Here is a 17604-nt window from a genome sequence, read left to right on the forward strand (position 1 = left end):
TTATTCATTCATAAGGATGTAATTATTTTCATGACAGTTTCTTGACAGTACTCTTTCCTTATTCTGTTCTTTTGCTACCACCTCCGTCTGCTCTATCTTTACATAAAAGAGACACATAAAACTTTACATAACAATTTTGAAGAAAATACAAACATGCTGCATGTCATTATTCAACAGTTAATGTATTTTGATGGGAACTATTCTTCTATGCCTTCTTCCATCACCTCCAACCAGGACTAACACAAAACAAATGGGTCATACACACACAAAAAGCCATTGTTTAACTGACATTCAAAGTTATTTGGGCATCCTGTATTTAATCTGGCAACCCTGCCTGCAACACATGGAAACACTCTGCCCTGAGCCCAGTGCACTGCAGTAAAAGGAAGATGACCTTTCGTGTAGGACGAAGCACTAGCAAATTATCAAACACGCTGTTCTCTGGCTTATCAAATAACAGAGACTCGAAGTACTTTGAGTTTTCAGAAGTTATTAGTACTGAGACATTTTGGTTGAAATTCTTTATGTTTATTATAGATGTAGAACATGAAATGACAAAGGACATTTAAATTGAAGACATAGGTAAAATTTTAAAATTTGTCAAACTAAAATTCATCACGAAGGTGAATTTTTATCTTACTAATTATTTTTGAACTATAAGCTAGATGAATAGAGATAACCTAAATTATTTTTCTGCTTAATAAACTATATATAATTTATCTTATAAAAACAATTATATGAGAAGTACAACAAATAACTGGTTAAGGAAAAAATTTTACAATAAGGTTTTTAAAGGATGTAAAAGGAGTAAATATTAAGGAAAACACAGCAATGAAAGTGTTGCTATGGTGGTCTTGATTAAAGAAAAGACAGAGACTTTTACTTCTCTGCGGACACGTATGTAAATCTTATTTTACTTAACAAAACCAAAAGTTGAAAAAAATTGAAATGAAATATCCCACGTCTCTGTTTAAGGTATGGAGAGCTAGACTCCCCTGGAATGAGCGAGCATAAATGAACAGAAAAGGCATTCATACACTCTACAACATTGTTTGCAAACCAACAGATTCTTCCAAATGTACCAAAAACTTCCAGGAAGCCTCATCCTTTTCAGTTTTATAAAGGAATATGAAGATAAATGCAGGGTCAGCCTGAGGGTGAGGGAAAGGAAATAAAATTTATCTATATTGCCACCAGGCAACCAAGAATCACCAAATACTTGAGAAAGTGTGCAACAAGACAGAAAAAGATCAAAATAAACAGGCAGATAGTTTGATTTTATTATAGAAAAAAACCCAGCTCATTCAGAATGCAGAAGAGAACTTCAAAATTGTTTACTGAAAAGATCTAATACTCAGAAATTTGAGGAAAACTGTATCCTCAAAACAAGAAGATGCTAGGAAAAAACAGAAGAACATTTTTAAAAACTTCAATAGAAAAGTTAGTCAAGGAACCCCCCAAGTACATAGGAAAACAAGTACAGGAAATAGTAGATAAAAGCTATGACATATAGAGGATTGGCTAACTAAGTTTAATGTCTGATTATTAAGACTTTCAGAAATGAAAATTAGGAAAAAAAGAGGCAAAATAATCAAAGTAATAATATGCCTTGGACTAAATATCTGTGTCATCCTTTCTTAAATTCGTATGTTTGAAGTGTAAATCCCCAGTGTATTTGAAAGTGAGCTCTTTGGGAGATAATTAGGTCATGAGGGTGGAATACTCATGAATGAAATCAGTGCCTTTATAGTAATAGTGAAGTTGCTCAGTCGTGTCTGACGCTTTGCGACCCCATGGACTGTAGCCTATCAGACTTCTCCGTCCATGGGATTTTTCAGGCAAGAGTACTGGAGTGGGTTGCCCTTTCCTTCTCCAGGGGATCTTCCCAACCCAGGGATAGAACCCAGGTCTCCTGCATTGTAGGCAGATGCTTTACCCTCTGAGCCAGGAAATCAGAGCTTTCTCTGCTCTTGGCCATGTGATGATATAACCAGAAGACAGCTATCTGCAAACCAGAAAGAGGACCCTGACCATAACGTGCCATGTTGCCACCCTGGTCCTGGACTTACCAGCCTCCAAAACTGTCAGAAATAAATTGCTGCTATTTAAGCCACTCCATCAGTGGTACTTTTGGGCATAGCAGCCCAAACTAAGGTGTAATAAAAATGAATAAGAATCTGAGTTAATATTAATCTATCCTGCAGGAAAAATAATTGTGTGGAAAAATAAAAATTAGCAGCACAGGTATATTATTTAGCTGTAGAAAGATAACTACGAGGATTCAAAGTAGTAATGATTAAATGTTGCCTCTGGAAGGCAATGGCACCCCACTCCAGTATTCTTGCCTGGAGAATCCCATGGATGGAGGAGCCTGGTAGGCTACAGTCCATGGGGTCGCTAAGAGTCGGACACGACTGAGCGTCTTCACTTTCACTTTTCACTTTCATGCATTGGAGAAGGAAATGGCAACCCACTCCAGTGTTCTTGCCTGGAGAATCCCAGGGACGGCGGAGCCTGGTGAGCTGCCGTCTATGTGGTCGCACAGAGCTGGACACGACTGAAGTGACTTAGCAGCAGCAGCAGCTGGTGAGTCAGATAGAGCAGGGGAAGTGGAGAGAGGGGACTGATGCCTTTTATTATGTTCTTGTTATTAACTTTTAACTATATGTGTGTATATTACTTGATAAATAGAAACAAAGCTATGAATCTTAAATATAATTGAATTTTATTCCATTTTGAAATGCCGTGTTTGGAAAATGGAAGGGATAATCCATTCTGCAACCTTTCTTCAGTTTGGAAACATCTATTCTTAGGTATTTAAACGTCCTAGGAAATTAACAGTCCATCATTTCCCTGAAGTTGATTTAAAGGATGCTGAAAGCACTTCAGATTCCTAAACTGGGAGGGAAAAAGGAGTGGTGGTGGTCTGCTTGTTGTTCTTGTATGAAAGAAGGGAAACATTCAGAAAGGAGCTGTGAAAGGAGACAGACCTTGACTGATGTGATAATGGATAAAGGTGCCCGGGAAATTCAATACCTGAGCTATTGATACTTTATTTCCACAAAGCAGCTGGGGATCTACCATATTTAGAGCCATAGTATGTTTGGGTATCTTTGAACATTACAATGTTGAAAACTCCACATATGCTTTACCATATCTCATCTTTGCTTCAAGCTTTTCCTGATCTCAGTCCCACTTAAAAGTGAAAAAAAAAAAAAACACCTTTCATCATGATGCAAGTCTAACTGAAAGTCATCAGTGCAGAGTTATACTCATGGAAATGTACCCACATTAAAGTGGTGGTCTGTAGATAAATAAAGCATACTTTTGGTTGTATAATATATAAAGCAAGGAACAGAAAGCCACTTTGAGGAGCTCTGGAAGTGCACGAGTCACGAGGAAGCCATGGAGGATGATCAGAGCAGTAGCAGGCCACGTGGGGAGGAACCCTGGAGGCCAAAGGCCCCAGTGATCTCACTGCCTGGCACCAAGCATGACCTCAATTCCTGATCCTCCACAGGTGACCGCCACCTTCTCAGCTGTCTTCCTTGTCTATGGGAGTATCTCTGCTCTCAGAATCTAACGTGGAACTTTCTGGATGAAGACCTTCTGTGAGCTGTACTTCTCGGTTTTTCCCGAGAACAGAAGAGAATGGAGAGAGGGTGGTGATGATGCAGGATTAATGACAGATGTGAAGTAAAGGAAGCAGGTGAAATAATGAATTACATTTATACTAAGGTACTAATTTGAAGTGTAATTAATTTTCTCGGAGAGATAGGATACTTGTATACATAAAAAGGGAAGCCTGGTGTGCTGCAGTTCACGGCGTTGCCGAGTCTGACACAACTGAGCGACTGAACAACAAACAACAATACATAAAAAGAATGAACTGGAAGTCCTGGAAATTAAAATTTAGTTTTCTGAAGCTTAAAAACAAATGAAGAGACAGAAAAGTAAAAGCTGCAAGAATGAACTAGGAGTCTGCCTAATAAAATGGTGAATCAGACACAGGTACTTTCATTCTTTCTTGAACTCACACTTAAAACGACATTGAAGGCCATTTAGAAAATGCATGATCTTACAGAATGAGAGAGAAGACAAAGGTAACAAAATGAACGATGTCTAAGAAAGCTGTATCTCAAACCTCTGGCAGGAAATGGACAAGCATTCTGCAGGGCAGAACCCGCCATGTACTGCTAGAATAGGAGGTGAAAGTGGGGCAAAACCATGGGGGTGGCTGGCAAGTCTGTCTGAGAGGTGGTTAAAGCTCTAGAGACCATCTCTGGCCACTTGATTTCAGATGACTATCTTTTCTCCACTCTTGAAGGATAATTCTCTAAAAAGGAAAACAGGGTACCTAGACTCAAACCAGCGTAGGGGCAATAATGAAAAACAGGGTAAATAAATGAATTCTGACAAAGTGAACACTGAAAACTCCATCTGTCTTTGCCCACATGGCTCTCATATTCTCTAGCAATTTAAGCAAGACCTAAAGATACTAACATAGGGAGACTTCCCAAAAGAAGGACCTATCCACTCCTTTCAAAGTGAAAGGGACAAATCCAGCCATGTGCTACATCCTCCAATCAGCGCTCTCTGCATTTGAACACACAACCTACCTACTATCACTGGATATATGAGAAAACCCTTTAACGTGAAAACAGGGACTTACTTTAAAAAAAACTGGAGGAAAGAGAAACTATACAGGAAGTACAAAAAAGATTTTATACAAAAAAAAAGATATTATAAAAATTTTTTTAAAAGAAATCTTTTTAAAACTATTAAAATTCTCAGATAGTTGATAGTCACTCAGTGGGGTCCAACTCTTTGTGGCCCATGGACCTTTCCAGGAAAAAATACTAGAGTGGGTTGCCATTCCCTTCTCCACGGGATCTTTATGACCCAGGGATCAAACCTGGGTCTTCTGCATTGCAGGAAGGTTCTTTACTGTCTGAACCACCAGGGAAGCCTCAAGGCTGCCAGGCTCCTCTGTCTGTGGAATTCTTCAGGCAAGAATACTGGAGTTAGTTGCCATTCCCTTCTCCAGGTGGATCTTTCGGACACAGGGATTGAATCCCAGTCTCCTGCATTGCAGGCAGATTCTTTACCACCTGGGTCACCAGGGAAGCCCTCAGAGGATTAGGTTGAACTACTAAAATTTCAATCACAAAATAACAACCAAATGTTATAAAAAGAGGCAGTGACATTAGGAGAATAAAAGGGGTTCTTAGAGATTAAAAGTGTATTAGCAAAACAAACAAAAAAACCAACCAAATCAACCAGCCAATTAAAACTGCCCTCCCCTGCAAAAAAATAAAAGACGCTCTAATACAAAGAATGAAAAATAAAATTTAGAAACATTCCCAGAAATAAATGCAAATAGAGAGAAAATAGGAAACACGTTCCTTAAAAAGATCATGGAAAGGGGAAAATTCATAAACAGAGTAATCTGTGAATATTTTCCAAGAATCAAAGCCTGAGTTTTCAGATTAAAAAGCCCAACCAGATTTAAATACAAGAACATTTTTAAAGGTTTAGAGATGGGGAAATTGACCTTATATAAAGAAACAGAAATTAAAATGGCTTTAATCACTTTTCAATAGCTATACCCTTGAACACCTTCAAAAATGGGGGGAATCATTTCCAACTCAGAATTTGTTTGCCCAGCTAATTTAACATCTAAGTTTAACAGACTGAAGTCATTTAAAGATATTTTATTTCTCCAAGACTTTACATCTCACACAATCTTTTTCAAGAAATTACTGGTGGGTATGCTTCAATGGCACCCCACTCCAGTACTGTTGCCTGGAAAATCCCATGGATGGAGAAGCCTGGTGGGCTGCAGTCCATGGAGTCTCTAAGAGTCAGATACGACTGAGCGACTTCCCTTTCACTTTTCACTTTCATGCACTGGAGAAGGAAATGGCAACCCACTCCAGTGTTCTTGCCTGGAGAATCCCAGGGACGGGGGAGCCTGATGGGCTGCGGTCTGTGGGGTCACACAGAGTCAGACACGACTGAAGCCGCTTAGCAGCAGCCACAGCATGCTTCACAAAAGCAAATAAGTAAATGAAGAATGATGTAGATCAGAATCCAGAAAATAGGGGAATCAACTCAAGAGACAAAGAGGAGGATCCTGAGATAACTTCCAGAGCCGGTCAGAAGGCCCCAGGAGAGAAAATCTGTCAAGTGAAAGTGACATAAATGCAGAAAAGCATTTGGCAATATTCAACACTCATTCATGATTTTTTGAAATGTTCAAATATATCAAGAAAAGATTTAGATAATTCACAGAGAATCTGAGGTTTATAAGTACACTGAAATAAAGCAAACTTAAAACCCCAAAGAAAAAAAGTTGTGTATAAAGGATGAGTAGAAAGATTACACAATGTAGTTTTAGTGTAAATAACATACATATCTTCATAATTATAAAATCATTGAATACTGAGCTAACGAATGATACAACTATACTGAGAGAGTAAAGGTTTGAATGGAGAGAATTCTATCAAAATTAAAATTATTCCTTGAGAGCTACTGTATACATGGAGCACAGGGAACTCAATGTTGTGTCCAGCCTGGATGGGAGAGGAGTCAGGGGGAGAGTGGATACATGTATACTTATGGCTGTGTCCCTTCACTGTTCACCTGAAACTATCACATCACTGTGAACTGGCTATACCATAATATAAATAAAGAGTTAACAAAAATTGTTCCTTGAAATTTTGTTCACTGAAAGACGCTGTTAAGAAAATGAGAGAACAAAGCAAAGCTGAGACTTGTGGTCAGACTATAAAGAGAATTATTACAATTCACAACTAGAAAGACAAACAACCAAATTTTTTAAATGGGCAAATATTTGAATAGATTTTTTATAAAATACATATAATGAAATATACTTAGGATATATCCTAAGTATATTTCATTATACATAATTATATGTATCTAAATATATACAATTACATAAAGCACATGAAAAGATGCTCAACATCACTGGTCATTAAAGATATATAAATTAAAATCATAATGAGATAGCTGGGTTTGCTTGCTTTAGAATTTTATATAAATAGAATCCTACAATATGTAGTCTTCTGCACCTGGCTTTTTTCAGTTAGTATAGTATTTTAGTGATTTATCCATATTGGTGCATCTACTGAAAAGAATGTGGTTTCAAACTCAGATCTATTTTCTCAAAATTCATTGTACATCCACAGTACATGATAAAAAGGGAAGAGGAAATTCCTCTTTTACAGTACATGATATTATATTCCCTTTTACAGTACATGATAAAAAGGGAAAGGAAATTGATCCTTCTGAAACAAAGTATTAGTGAATGTTAGAAAATTACATGCATAAAATTTAAAAACATTCCAAACATAAGGATATAAAATAACACATTGATGACTGACAATTTTCTATATATTTATATCAATTTTTATACTTACCCTTATTATTGATGGTTTAACTTTCTGTAATATGATGTAATCTCTTACCCACTATGAAGAAAGTTGAGAAATAGTCTAATCCTTGTTATGCCATTTTTTCCAAACAATGATTCTGATCATTTTTAAAGAAGGTGTTAAATTTTGAAATTCCTAATAATAGATATCCTGTTGGAAATTTTTTAAATAATTTAATACAATCGTATTTTACACATCATTAAATTGCTATTTCTTTCTGTTTTATGCAGTATGAAGAATAAAAAAAAAGCTAAGATTATAACATCAAACTATGAGTGATTAGATGTACATTCTCCTTAATCTGTCACGAATTTATAAAGATAGGGTAAAATATCTTATCTTGTAAAATAGATATACAAAGGAAAAAAAGAATCCCTTTATAATAGCATCAACAAGTAAAAAGGCATAGACTAATTTCTGTCTGCATCACCTGTGACTATGTTTTATGTATTTTGATGATATTACTTTCTGTATAAAGATTCATAAAAGTTTTCACTATTCCAGACACTTGTTTACCAAACCCTTTAAATCTTGAATTCCACCTTGCCTGATGGCTAACAGCTAATGTATACTGAGTTCACACTCTAAGGTACTGTTTCAAAGGGTACAGTACAATAAATACACGGACCACAGCCTTGTCTAACTCAGTGAAACTAAGCCACGCTGTGTGGGGCCACCCAAGACAGACGGGTCATGGTGGAGAGGTCTGACGGAATGTGGTCCACTGGAGAAGGGAATGGCAAACCACTTCAGTATTCCTGCCTTGAGAACCCCATGAACAGTATGAACAGGCAAAATGATAGAAAAGGTGGAAAGAGGGCAGACGAATAATGAATGAAATGATGAGAGGGTGTACATGTGCATTTGTCTCATTTCAACTGAGAGTATTAAAGCAATCATTAGCTTTGTTGTGTGAGGAAGCTAAGAAGGATAGCAATGTCAACAGCATTGCAGAGGTGAAAGAAATCTTAAGGCTCATTCATGTCAACCTCATTCTCTAGACAAAGAAAGCTCAGAAGAGTGGTAGGGCTTGCCCAGTCTCAGGTACACAGGTCAGTTAAGTTCAGTTCAGTCGCTCAGTCGTGTCCGACTCTTTGAGACCCCATGAATCGCAGCACGCCAGGCCTCCCTGTCCATCACCAACTCCTGGAGTTCACTCAGACTCACGTCCATCGAGTCAGTGATGCCATCCAGCCATCTCATCCTCTGTCATCCCCTTCTCCTCCTGCCCCCAATCCCTCCCAGCATCAGAGTCTTTTCCAATGAGTCAACTCTTCGCATGAGGTGGCCAAAGTACTGGAGTTTCAGCTTTAGCATCATTCCTTCCAAAGAAATCCCAGGGCTGGTCTCCTTCAGAATGGACTGGTTGGATCTCCTTGCAGTCCAAGGGACTCTCAAGAGTCTTCTCCAACACCACAGTTCAAAAGCATCAATTCTTCAGCGCTCAGCCTTCTTCACAGTCCAACTCTCACATCCATACATGACCACAGGAAAAACCATAGCCTTGACTAGACGGACCTTTGTTGGCAAAGTAATGTCTCTGCTTTTGAATATGCTATCTAGGTTGGTCATAACTTTCCTTCCAAGGAGTAAGCGTCTTTTAATTTCATGGCTGCAGTCACCATCTGCAGTGATTTTGGAGCCCAGAAAAATAAAGTCTGACACTGTTTCCACTGTTTCCCCATCTATTTCCCATGAAGTGATGGGACTAGATGCCATGATCTTCGTTTTCTGAATGTTGAGCTTTAAGCCAACTTTTTCACTCTCGACTTTCACTTTCATCAAGAGGCTTTTTAGATCCTCTTCACTTTCTGCCATAAGGGTGATGTCATCTGCACATCTGAGGTTATTGATATTTCTCCCAGCAATCTTGATTCCAGCTTGTGCTTCTTCCAGTCCAGCGTTTCTCATGATGTACTCTGCATATAAGTTAAGTCATCACAACTAAAAATTGATTGTTTTGACTCTGAAGTCTTTGCTCTTTCTACCCCACCAAGATGCGAAGTCAATTATAAATAACATTGTTTTTGAAAATGATGAAAAACTTAGGAATGATTAAAAATCAAATGATGCTAAAGATTTGTTCATTTGGTAAACAGTGATCTGAAAAAGAATGCTGCTACATTTAAATTCAATAATAGAGGCATTTTATTTTTGAAATATTCTTTTATAATTCTGAATATTAAACTAAAATACTGAATTTTACTATAATTTTCAAAACACCTTTTTAAGTTTCATTATTTAAATTATACAGCTGAGCAGAGTAAGGCATAGGAGTTTACATAGGCTGGATTTTTCTAACCATGATAGATAACCTGGATCTTGTAAAGTTGATTGCTGTTCATAACAAATACTTCTGTCATAAGATGAATTGTGTTTAGACAATTTTGATAGCCTCTCATGTTCTCATCATTCCTTTTCTAAATAATATAAGCTCATGAAGCCTTGTGTATTACACAACTACATTTCAAAACACTTACTTTGGAATATTGTTCTCTTCCAGGGTATGATGACTGTATACCCACATGCTGGAAAAGAGAAGGTTTATATCGAATACGAATATGCTTATTTCGTTCTATACATTTTTCCTGTAAGAGAAACAACAATCTTGTGTAAAAATCCAAATACTCATTTTTATTGCATTTACTGGTGGCAGAACCTTTTATTAGTTTTTGCCTGGATTCTATATTACTATTTTAAAATTTAAACAAAACATTTAAATTCTTAGCTTTTTCTTTGTAAGAATAATGGAACAAAGAAATCGAGATACAAAAGCATGTATTTTCTTTCATGAACTCTATTAGTTCACTAGAAAATCAGGCTTGCTTGCTCATTCTTGTCCAACTCTTTGTGATCCCGCAGACTATAGCCTGCCAGGCTCCTCTGTCCATGAAATTTTCCAGGCAAGAATAGTGGAGTGGATTGCCATTTCCTACTCCAGGGGATCTCCCCAACCCAGGAATGGAACCAAAGTCTCCTGTGCGTCGCCTACGTTATAGGCAGATTCTTTACCACTGAGTCATCTGGAAAGCTCAGAAAATCAGGGTTCTATTGTGCGAACTATAATTTTCCTCTCCTCTCTATTCCAGTAATATAAACTTTCCAATATTTTCCCATTTATCCATTTCTCTTGGTCTACATTATTCTCTCCCCGTTTTTTAATTTCAAAACTAAATTACTCCCTTTTCAATTTCTCCTTAAAATGTATATGATTAAAAAAAACAGTATTACACTTCATGGAAAAAGATTTGGATAATCTTCTCAAAAATAAAAATAAGAAAGATGGCCTGTGACATTATCACCCCTATTAAAAACAAGCATTTGAGAAGATGTGGTACACATATACAATGGAATATGACTCAGGCATAAAAAATGAAATAAAGCCATTTGCAACAACATGGATGGACCTAGAGATTATCACACCAAGGAAGAAAGTCAGACAGAGAAAGAAGAACGTCATATGCGATTACTTATATCTGGAATCTAAAATATGCCACAAATGAACGTATCTACAAACAGAAACAAACTCAGTAGACATGGATAACAGACCTGTGGTTGCCAAGAGGGAGACGGGGTGGGGAAGGGATGCGCTGGGAGTTTGGGGTTAGCAGATGCAAACTATTATATATTTAATGGATAAGCAACAAGGTCCCACTGTATATAGTACATGGAACTATATTCAACATCCTTTAAGAAACCATAATGAAAAAAGAATATGAAAAAGAATGTATATATATATATATGTATAACTGAATCATTCTGCTGTACAGTAGAAATTAACACAGCATTGTAAATCAACTATACATCAATAAAATAGTTTAAAAATTATTATGATTGCTATCATTATTTATGTAATGTATACATATAAAATTCATTAAAATACATCTCAAATTTATGTGCATAATAATGTTAAACAGCAGGCTTAAATTCATTTCTACTGATGTTAACATGTAGGAAAATACTGTATTAAAATTGTTTTTAAAACTGTAAAGTCATTAAATAATGTACAGTTAATTTGAAACTAAAGTTCAGATAAAGTTAGTTGAGGGCTTAAAATATAGGAAATATAGTAATACCTTTAATCTATTAATAAAAGTTTCAGTAGGATGGTATTATCAAATTCTTGCTTGCCCAAAATAACCACTCAAATAACTTGTTGATGAAGCAAAGCTGAGTTCATTGCTTACTGCAGTAAGGGAGAAAATACCTTGATAAGAGTCCGTTCAAGTCTTGTGCCTATTTTTCAACTGGATTATTTTCCTGTTGTTGAGTTTTGAAAATTCTCTATATAGTCTGAATACAAGTCTTTGTTAGATATGGAATTTACAAATATCTTTTCCTATCCTGTGGTGCCTTCTCTTAACAGTAAATTTTGCAACACAAAAGGTTTTAATTTTAACGAAGTCCAATTTATCAACTTTTAAAAATGGATCAAGCATTCTATGTCATGTCTAAGAATTCTTCACCTAATCCTGGGTCCTAAAGATTTTTTTCCCATGTTTTCTTCTAAAAATTTTGTAGTCTTATCTTTTATACTTAGGTGATATACTTTGACATAATATTTGTAACAGGTATATGTTTACGTCAATTCTTTTTTAAAATATATATAAATATCCAGTTAAAAAAAATCGATGCACTAAAATTTGTAAACAAAATTTAGGTAATTACATCAGGGAGATAGTATTTTCCTAAAAATACAAAGTAAAGAAATACTCACAAGAGCTTCTCCTGGGGTACACATCTTTACCAGAAAAATGTCCCCCAAGAGCAAATCTATGGGTTTATCTTTGTAGAACATTAAAAAAAAACGTACAAAGTCAGTTAAATCTTCAGATTTAAATAGCTTTCCTATGGAGAAAAAATAAACAAAGCCCAATAACTCTTCAGTGTTTATACCACATATCAAAACATAACCCTTATATATAGTTATTCATTCCATTAACATGGGAAAGAGTACAAAAATATTAAAAATTAAATACATCTATTCCTTGCAAAGCTTAAAGCATTAATGAAGTTGGAGGATGATGAAGCAAAATCATACATCTGCTTCAGTATTAAGAATTACCACTTTTGGTGGGACAAGTAAGAAGCAAGTTTAGAATCGTGAATACTCTCAGGAAATTAACTTTGATAACTAAGGAGGCTCAACTGTTTAAACCACTTGCAAGATATATAAATAAAATGGAAAGTTTAGGACCTGTAACATTTCACTTAGTTTTTCAGATATATAGAACTTTATCAACATACTACATTTTTTACTTTTGGTGCTTAATTTTGAATAAAATAGAGTATTATTTCAATATTTGAACATTATTTTATAAGACTGTTATTTTTTTTTGTATTTATGATTTTTAAAGATTTACTGTATTTTAAAGTATGATTTCACTACATCTAATTATATATTTCTAACATATTGCATCTTTAACTTGAAAATAAAGCTGAAGGTATAAGATTCAGGTAAATTTTGACCTTAAACAGTATAAAACACATCTAGCCACCTAATAAATATGATAGTAGGATGTAGGCATTTCACTTTTCACTAGGACTTGAGTCTATATGGGTCATTTGATCAAGTATATGGTTGTATTTGAATTTTAGGCACCTATGTATATAGTAATCAAAACAAGTGATTTAATGATAGAAATAGTTGATTTAATATGTTTTCTTTATCTGCTGCCAGATTCTGAAAATTCTATTTAGCAAGCTCATATTTTTAGAAAATACTGAAAAACAGAATTGTTATTATGATAAAGAAAATGAAGCCTTTATAGATTTAAGCTTAAATAAGAATTCAGTACCATATATACAGTGTTTCTTGCTCAATGTGTTCTTGTGAATACTCTCTATCCTTCTACTACCTGACTTTTCTGAGAAAAGCAAAAAGAATTTAAAATCCTCAAAGTAATAACCAACAAAATTCTCTCTTCAAGCTTTCAGTGGGTATTACTGTCACCTACAATTTTTCTTTTTATTGTAACCAAAGCTGAGGAAAAAAACAAACTTTCAGAGTTTTAAAACTGGATTCCACACCACTTTACAGAAAGTTTGGGTCAGTATATGAAGTGGTATATAAGGAAGGATAGATGGATTTTACTAGCAATCAGAGAAATGCTTTATTCTCCTCCCGATGGCAAACACAAATTTTGATGGATAAAATCAAATGTTATCAAGTATATGGGGAAGCAGGAACTCAGATGCACTGCATATGAGAGTATATTCTACACAGTCAACCTGCAGAGCAATCTGGCAGTACTTGTGAGACCTGGCTATGTTTACCCCAGTGATCCCATCCCAGGGTGCATATGTATCACTCCATTTCTTTGTGGCAGCAGACAGCTGGGGCAGTCAAGGTCCACCACTCTGGGAATGGACAAGTCAAATAGATTATTATGCAACAGTAAAGAAAATGAACATAAAGCAACATACTGCTGCTGCTGCTGCTAAGTCGCTTCAGTCGTGTCCGACTTTGTGCGACCCCATAGACGGCAGCCCACCAGGCTCCCTCGTCCCTGGGATTCTCCAGGCAAGAACACTGGAGTGGGTTGCCATTTCCTTCTCCAATGCATGAAAGTGAAACGTGAAAGTGAAGTCGCTCAGTCGTGTCCAACTCTTAGCAACCCCATGGACTGCAGCCCACCAGGCTCCTCCATCCATGGGATTTTCCAGGCAAGAGTACTGGAGTGGGGTGCCATTGAAGCATACCCACCAGTAATTGCCTTCTCCAAAAGCAACATATAGACAGCTATAAAATCTAGTTTTGTCGACAAAAACATAAGGAACAGAAATATGTTTATCAAATCACCATTTATGTAAATTTTAAACAAGTACGAACACAATGAACACCAAATCTTGCATGGTATCTGGTATTTATATGCATAATCTGACTGAAATATATTGAGTGCAAACCTATCATGAGAGTGGGTAGAAGTAGGGGGGTGGGTTTTAAACAAAAGAATAAAAAAGGGCTCCTGCTTGTAAACAAAGATGATATGCAATATGAAGCAAGTTAGGTAACTTGGCCTTCTGCAGTGAAGGTTAAATAAAAGAAAACAGGATAGAAGGATGGAAGGAAAAAATGGAAGGAAGCAAAAGGAAGGTCTATAAAAGAATTATAAAAACGATACATCATGGGCACAATTTTAGGAACTTTTCTGTGCTAGGTATAATTCATATGTTTTTACATTTTTTAAGCATGTTAGCTTCAGCATACTAGAAATTGAAAGGACTTCAGAGTACAATAGTCCTGTTAAAATTCCTTCCTCTATAACTTTAATTTTTTGAGTTTCAATATTTTTCTATGTAAAACAGAAGTACATCTTAGTCACTGTGCTAATATGTGTCAGACTCAGAGCTAGCATTAATAAGTAGTAGCTGCCTTATGTTTTTATAACATGTGAATATATGTCAATCTGCTTATTTATACTGTTTATCTAGAAAAAATTTGGCTTAAAAACACATTTTCTGAAATTCGGATCTTTGATCTAATTTTTCTGCTAAACTAATAGTATCTTTACAGAAATTATTCCATTCCTTTTCATTGAGTAACAATCTCTTTGATAAGTTCTTAAAAACTTTTAAGATTATTATGTACTAAATTGACCCCACAAAAATAGATCCACTGCTTACCTATAAATCCAAGAACTGAAAACTCAATATAAAGCCAATTATTTGAAGTGATGTTATGTACAAAATCTGTGATTTTTGTAAGGTACATCTTGTTAGCTAAGATATCATCTTCCAGCTTAAAAAAAAAAACAGGCGTTAGTAACCTTTGATGCTTCCCTGGAACAAATTAGCTTGAAAATTGAAAATACAATAGAATACACTGAAAAAAAATTTTTTATGATGTAGTAGATTGATTTTTAGCTCAATTCATGTTGAGGTTATTTCCTGTTAGTCAATTTTCATTTTCTAATTCTGAGACCAGAGATAATCAGTTTCTTTCCTAAATACTAGTAAGTAACATTCGATCTAAATCCTCTTCAGAAGAGGCTATTCATCTGGGTTCATTTTCACTCTCACAACTAATTAGTTTCTTGGTTAAGACTAACTGGTTTTATGCTTAGTTGATAAGTGCCCTGTTCTAGTGCCAAATACTGTGTTTGGCAAAGCAGTGACAAAAGGGAGGGGGCACTCTTGGCCCCACTAGCTGGTTAGAAGTATGGTGCCAATAAGCATAGATCTCCATGAGGGGGTGGGGCGGAAAGGAACTTAGAATTTCCTTTTTAAGTTTAATGTGTATTATGTGGAATCTATAGATGAAGAGGGGTTCCTAAATGATTTGGGAAGATGCGCAAGTCCTCAGGCACAACACCAGGACACACAATAGAATCGTGCTCTTCCAAAAGGGGATGAGTACATTGGCTGCATCTCATGTCTCTATTACATTGCCTCTAACTAGGAATCGAAAGGGATTTTGGTTTTTTACAGTAAAAAGAGAAGATCTGGCTTCAGGCCTTTTTCAAATTCCCTCTCCATTCTCCAGTGATAGTCTGCAAACTCCTGTCGCAACTGTGCACCCTCTCATGTGTGGTATATGCTTACTGTTGGGAAATGTGATATTATTATTTAACACCATGCAGGAATTTAGGAGGTACAGATTATATATAGTTGATTTATTTCACAAACACATAAGGCACTGTAGAGCTGTGTTACTCATAAAATGGGGCAACAAAGAATAGCAATGATAAGTGTGTGTATATATATATATATATATAATGTCTAACATAAGTGCCCAAAATATGTGTGCTTAATCTTATATACTTGTGAGTAGAAAAAATGTAAGTCATATAATTTATTTTTTTGCTAATTTGAGATTTTTTTCAGTTTGTTTCATGTAATTATAATTTCCTCTGTTAACAGTGACCCAGAAAGAAGACTGACACAGAATCAATGTTAAGCTTCCTTCTGGCATTTTAATATAATGGATATTTTCCACTTTTAAAGTACAGAGTCAAGTGGAAGGCTACAATGAGGAAGGAAGTAACTGAAGGAGAGAAGCAGGATATAATACTTCCACTTTCAATTATGTATCTAAATAAGGTCTTACCTGTAAATAATACATAGCTTTGGGCTGGGCATACAGCATCAAAAAACAAAAATCTAATACTTGTTTGATTCTCCAACTAGAGATAAATAATAAAATTTGTTAACATTTTTCAATTTAATTTTTATTTATAAGCATATCTCAGTAATTAAAAACAAACTTTTTTTTACACTTTACTCACAGAAAATACTATCTACGTTAAGTAAAACTGAATATCTTGTACTAAAGTTATACTAAAAGGTTTCCCAACTTTATTCAGGGGACAGTGTCTGCCATTGCTAAGCCAGGATAAGCATAATCTACTTATTTTATGTTTTGGTTAGTCAAATTACCATCTCTATAATAAAGTTAATATTCTTCCTGATCTTAGGTCTTGTTTAAATAGAAGTATGAAGAACCATTATACTAATTTAATACTAAACCACATACTAGCTGGGCTTCCCTAGTCGCTCAGCAGTAAAGAATCTGCCTGCGAGTGCAGGAGATGCAGGTTCAATCCTTGGGCTGAGAAGATCCCCTTGGAGGAGGAAATGACAAAACACTCTGATATTCCTGCCAGAAAAATCCCAGGAACAGAGGACCCTCATGGGCTACAGTCCATGGGGTCGCAGAGTCGGACATGACTTAGCGACTAAACAACAGATACTAGGCCAGGTCCTGAAGCTCCGGAGAGCAATACACAGCGTGGTTCTTGCCCTTCTGGGTCTCATAATCTAGCATGAAAGATAGAAAAATCATAAACCGAGAGCCATTAGACAAGTACTACATAAAGATATTGACAATGATGACTTATAATAAGATGGGTGGGCAGAGCAGCAGGAAGTAGAACATTCACTGTGGAGGAGCAGTCCTGCAAAGGCATGGATTGTGAAGGAGCATGCCGCCTCCGAGAACACTGTGAGCTGATGGAAAGGAAGTGGAGGATAGTGAGATCAGCGAGGACCTGCTCATGAAGGGTCTTTCATGACATGCAGGAAACTTTATATATCTTGTATGAAAAAGGATTCTTCTGGCTACAATATGGAGAATGAACTGGAGGCAAGGCTAGGCTAGGATTAGTGAAGTGAAGTTGCTCAGTCGTGTCCGACTTTTTGCCACCCA

General features: G+C 36.0%; 1 protein-coding gene across 1 annotated transcript in view; it reads right to left on the reverse strand.

The window, feature by feature from the left end:
- MGAT4D (MGAT4 family member D) overlaps nucleotides 1-17604 on the reverse strand; it is a 51090-nt gene continuing 33486 nt past the window's right edge. Inside the window, exons 7-12 of the mRNA XM_005895836.1 lie at nucleotides 16507-16582; nucleotides 15084-15198; nucleotides 12175-12305; nucleotides 9938-10045; nucleotides 1937-2005; nucleotides 1-96 (exon numbers count right to left, since the gene is read on the reverse strand). Coding sequence (XP_005895898.1) covers nucleotides 1-96; nucleotides 1937-2005; nucleotides 9938-10045; nucleotides 12175-12305; nucleotides 15084-15198; nucleotides 16507-16582 — 595 coding nt within the window. The remainder of the gene's footprint in view (nucleotides 97-1936; nucleotides 2006-9937; nucleotides 10046-12174; nucleotides 12306-15083; nucleotides 15199-16506; nucleotides 16583-17604) is intronic.

This window comes from Bos mutus, chromosome 17, assembly GCF_027580195.1.
Source record: "Bos mutus isolate GX-2022 chromosome 17, NWIPB_WYAK_1.1, whole genome shotgun sequence".
NCBI classification, from domain to species: Eukaryota; Metazoa; Chordata; class Mammalia; order Artiodactyla; family Bovidae; genus Bos; species Bos mutus.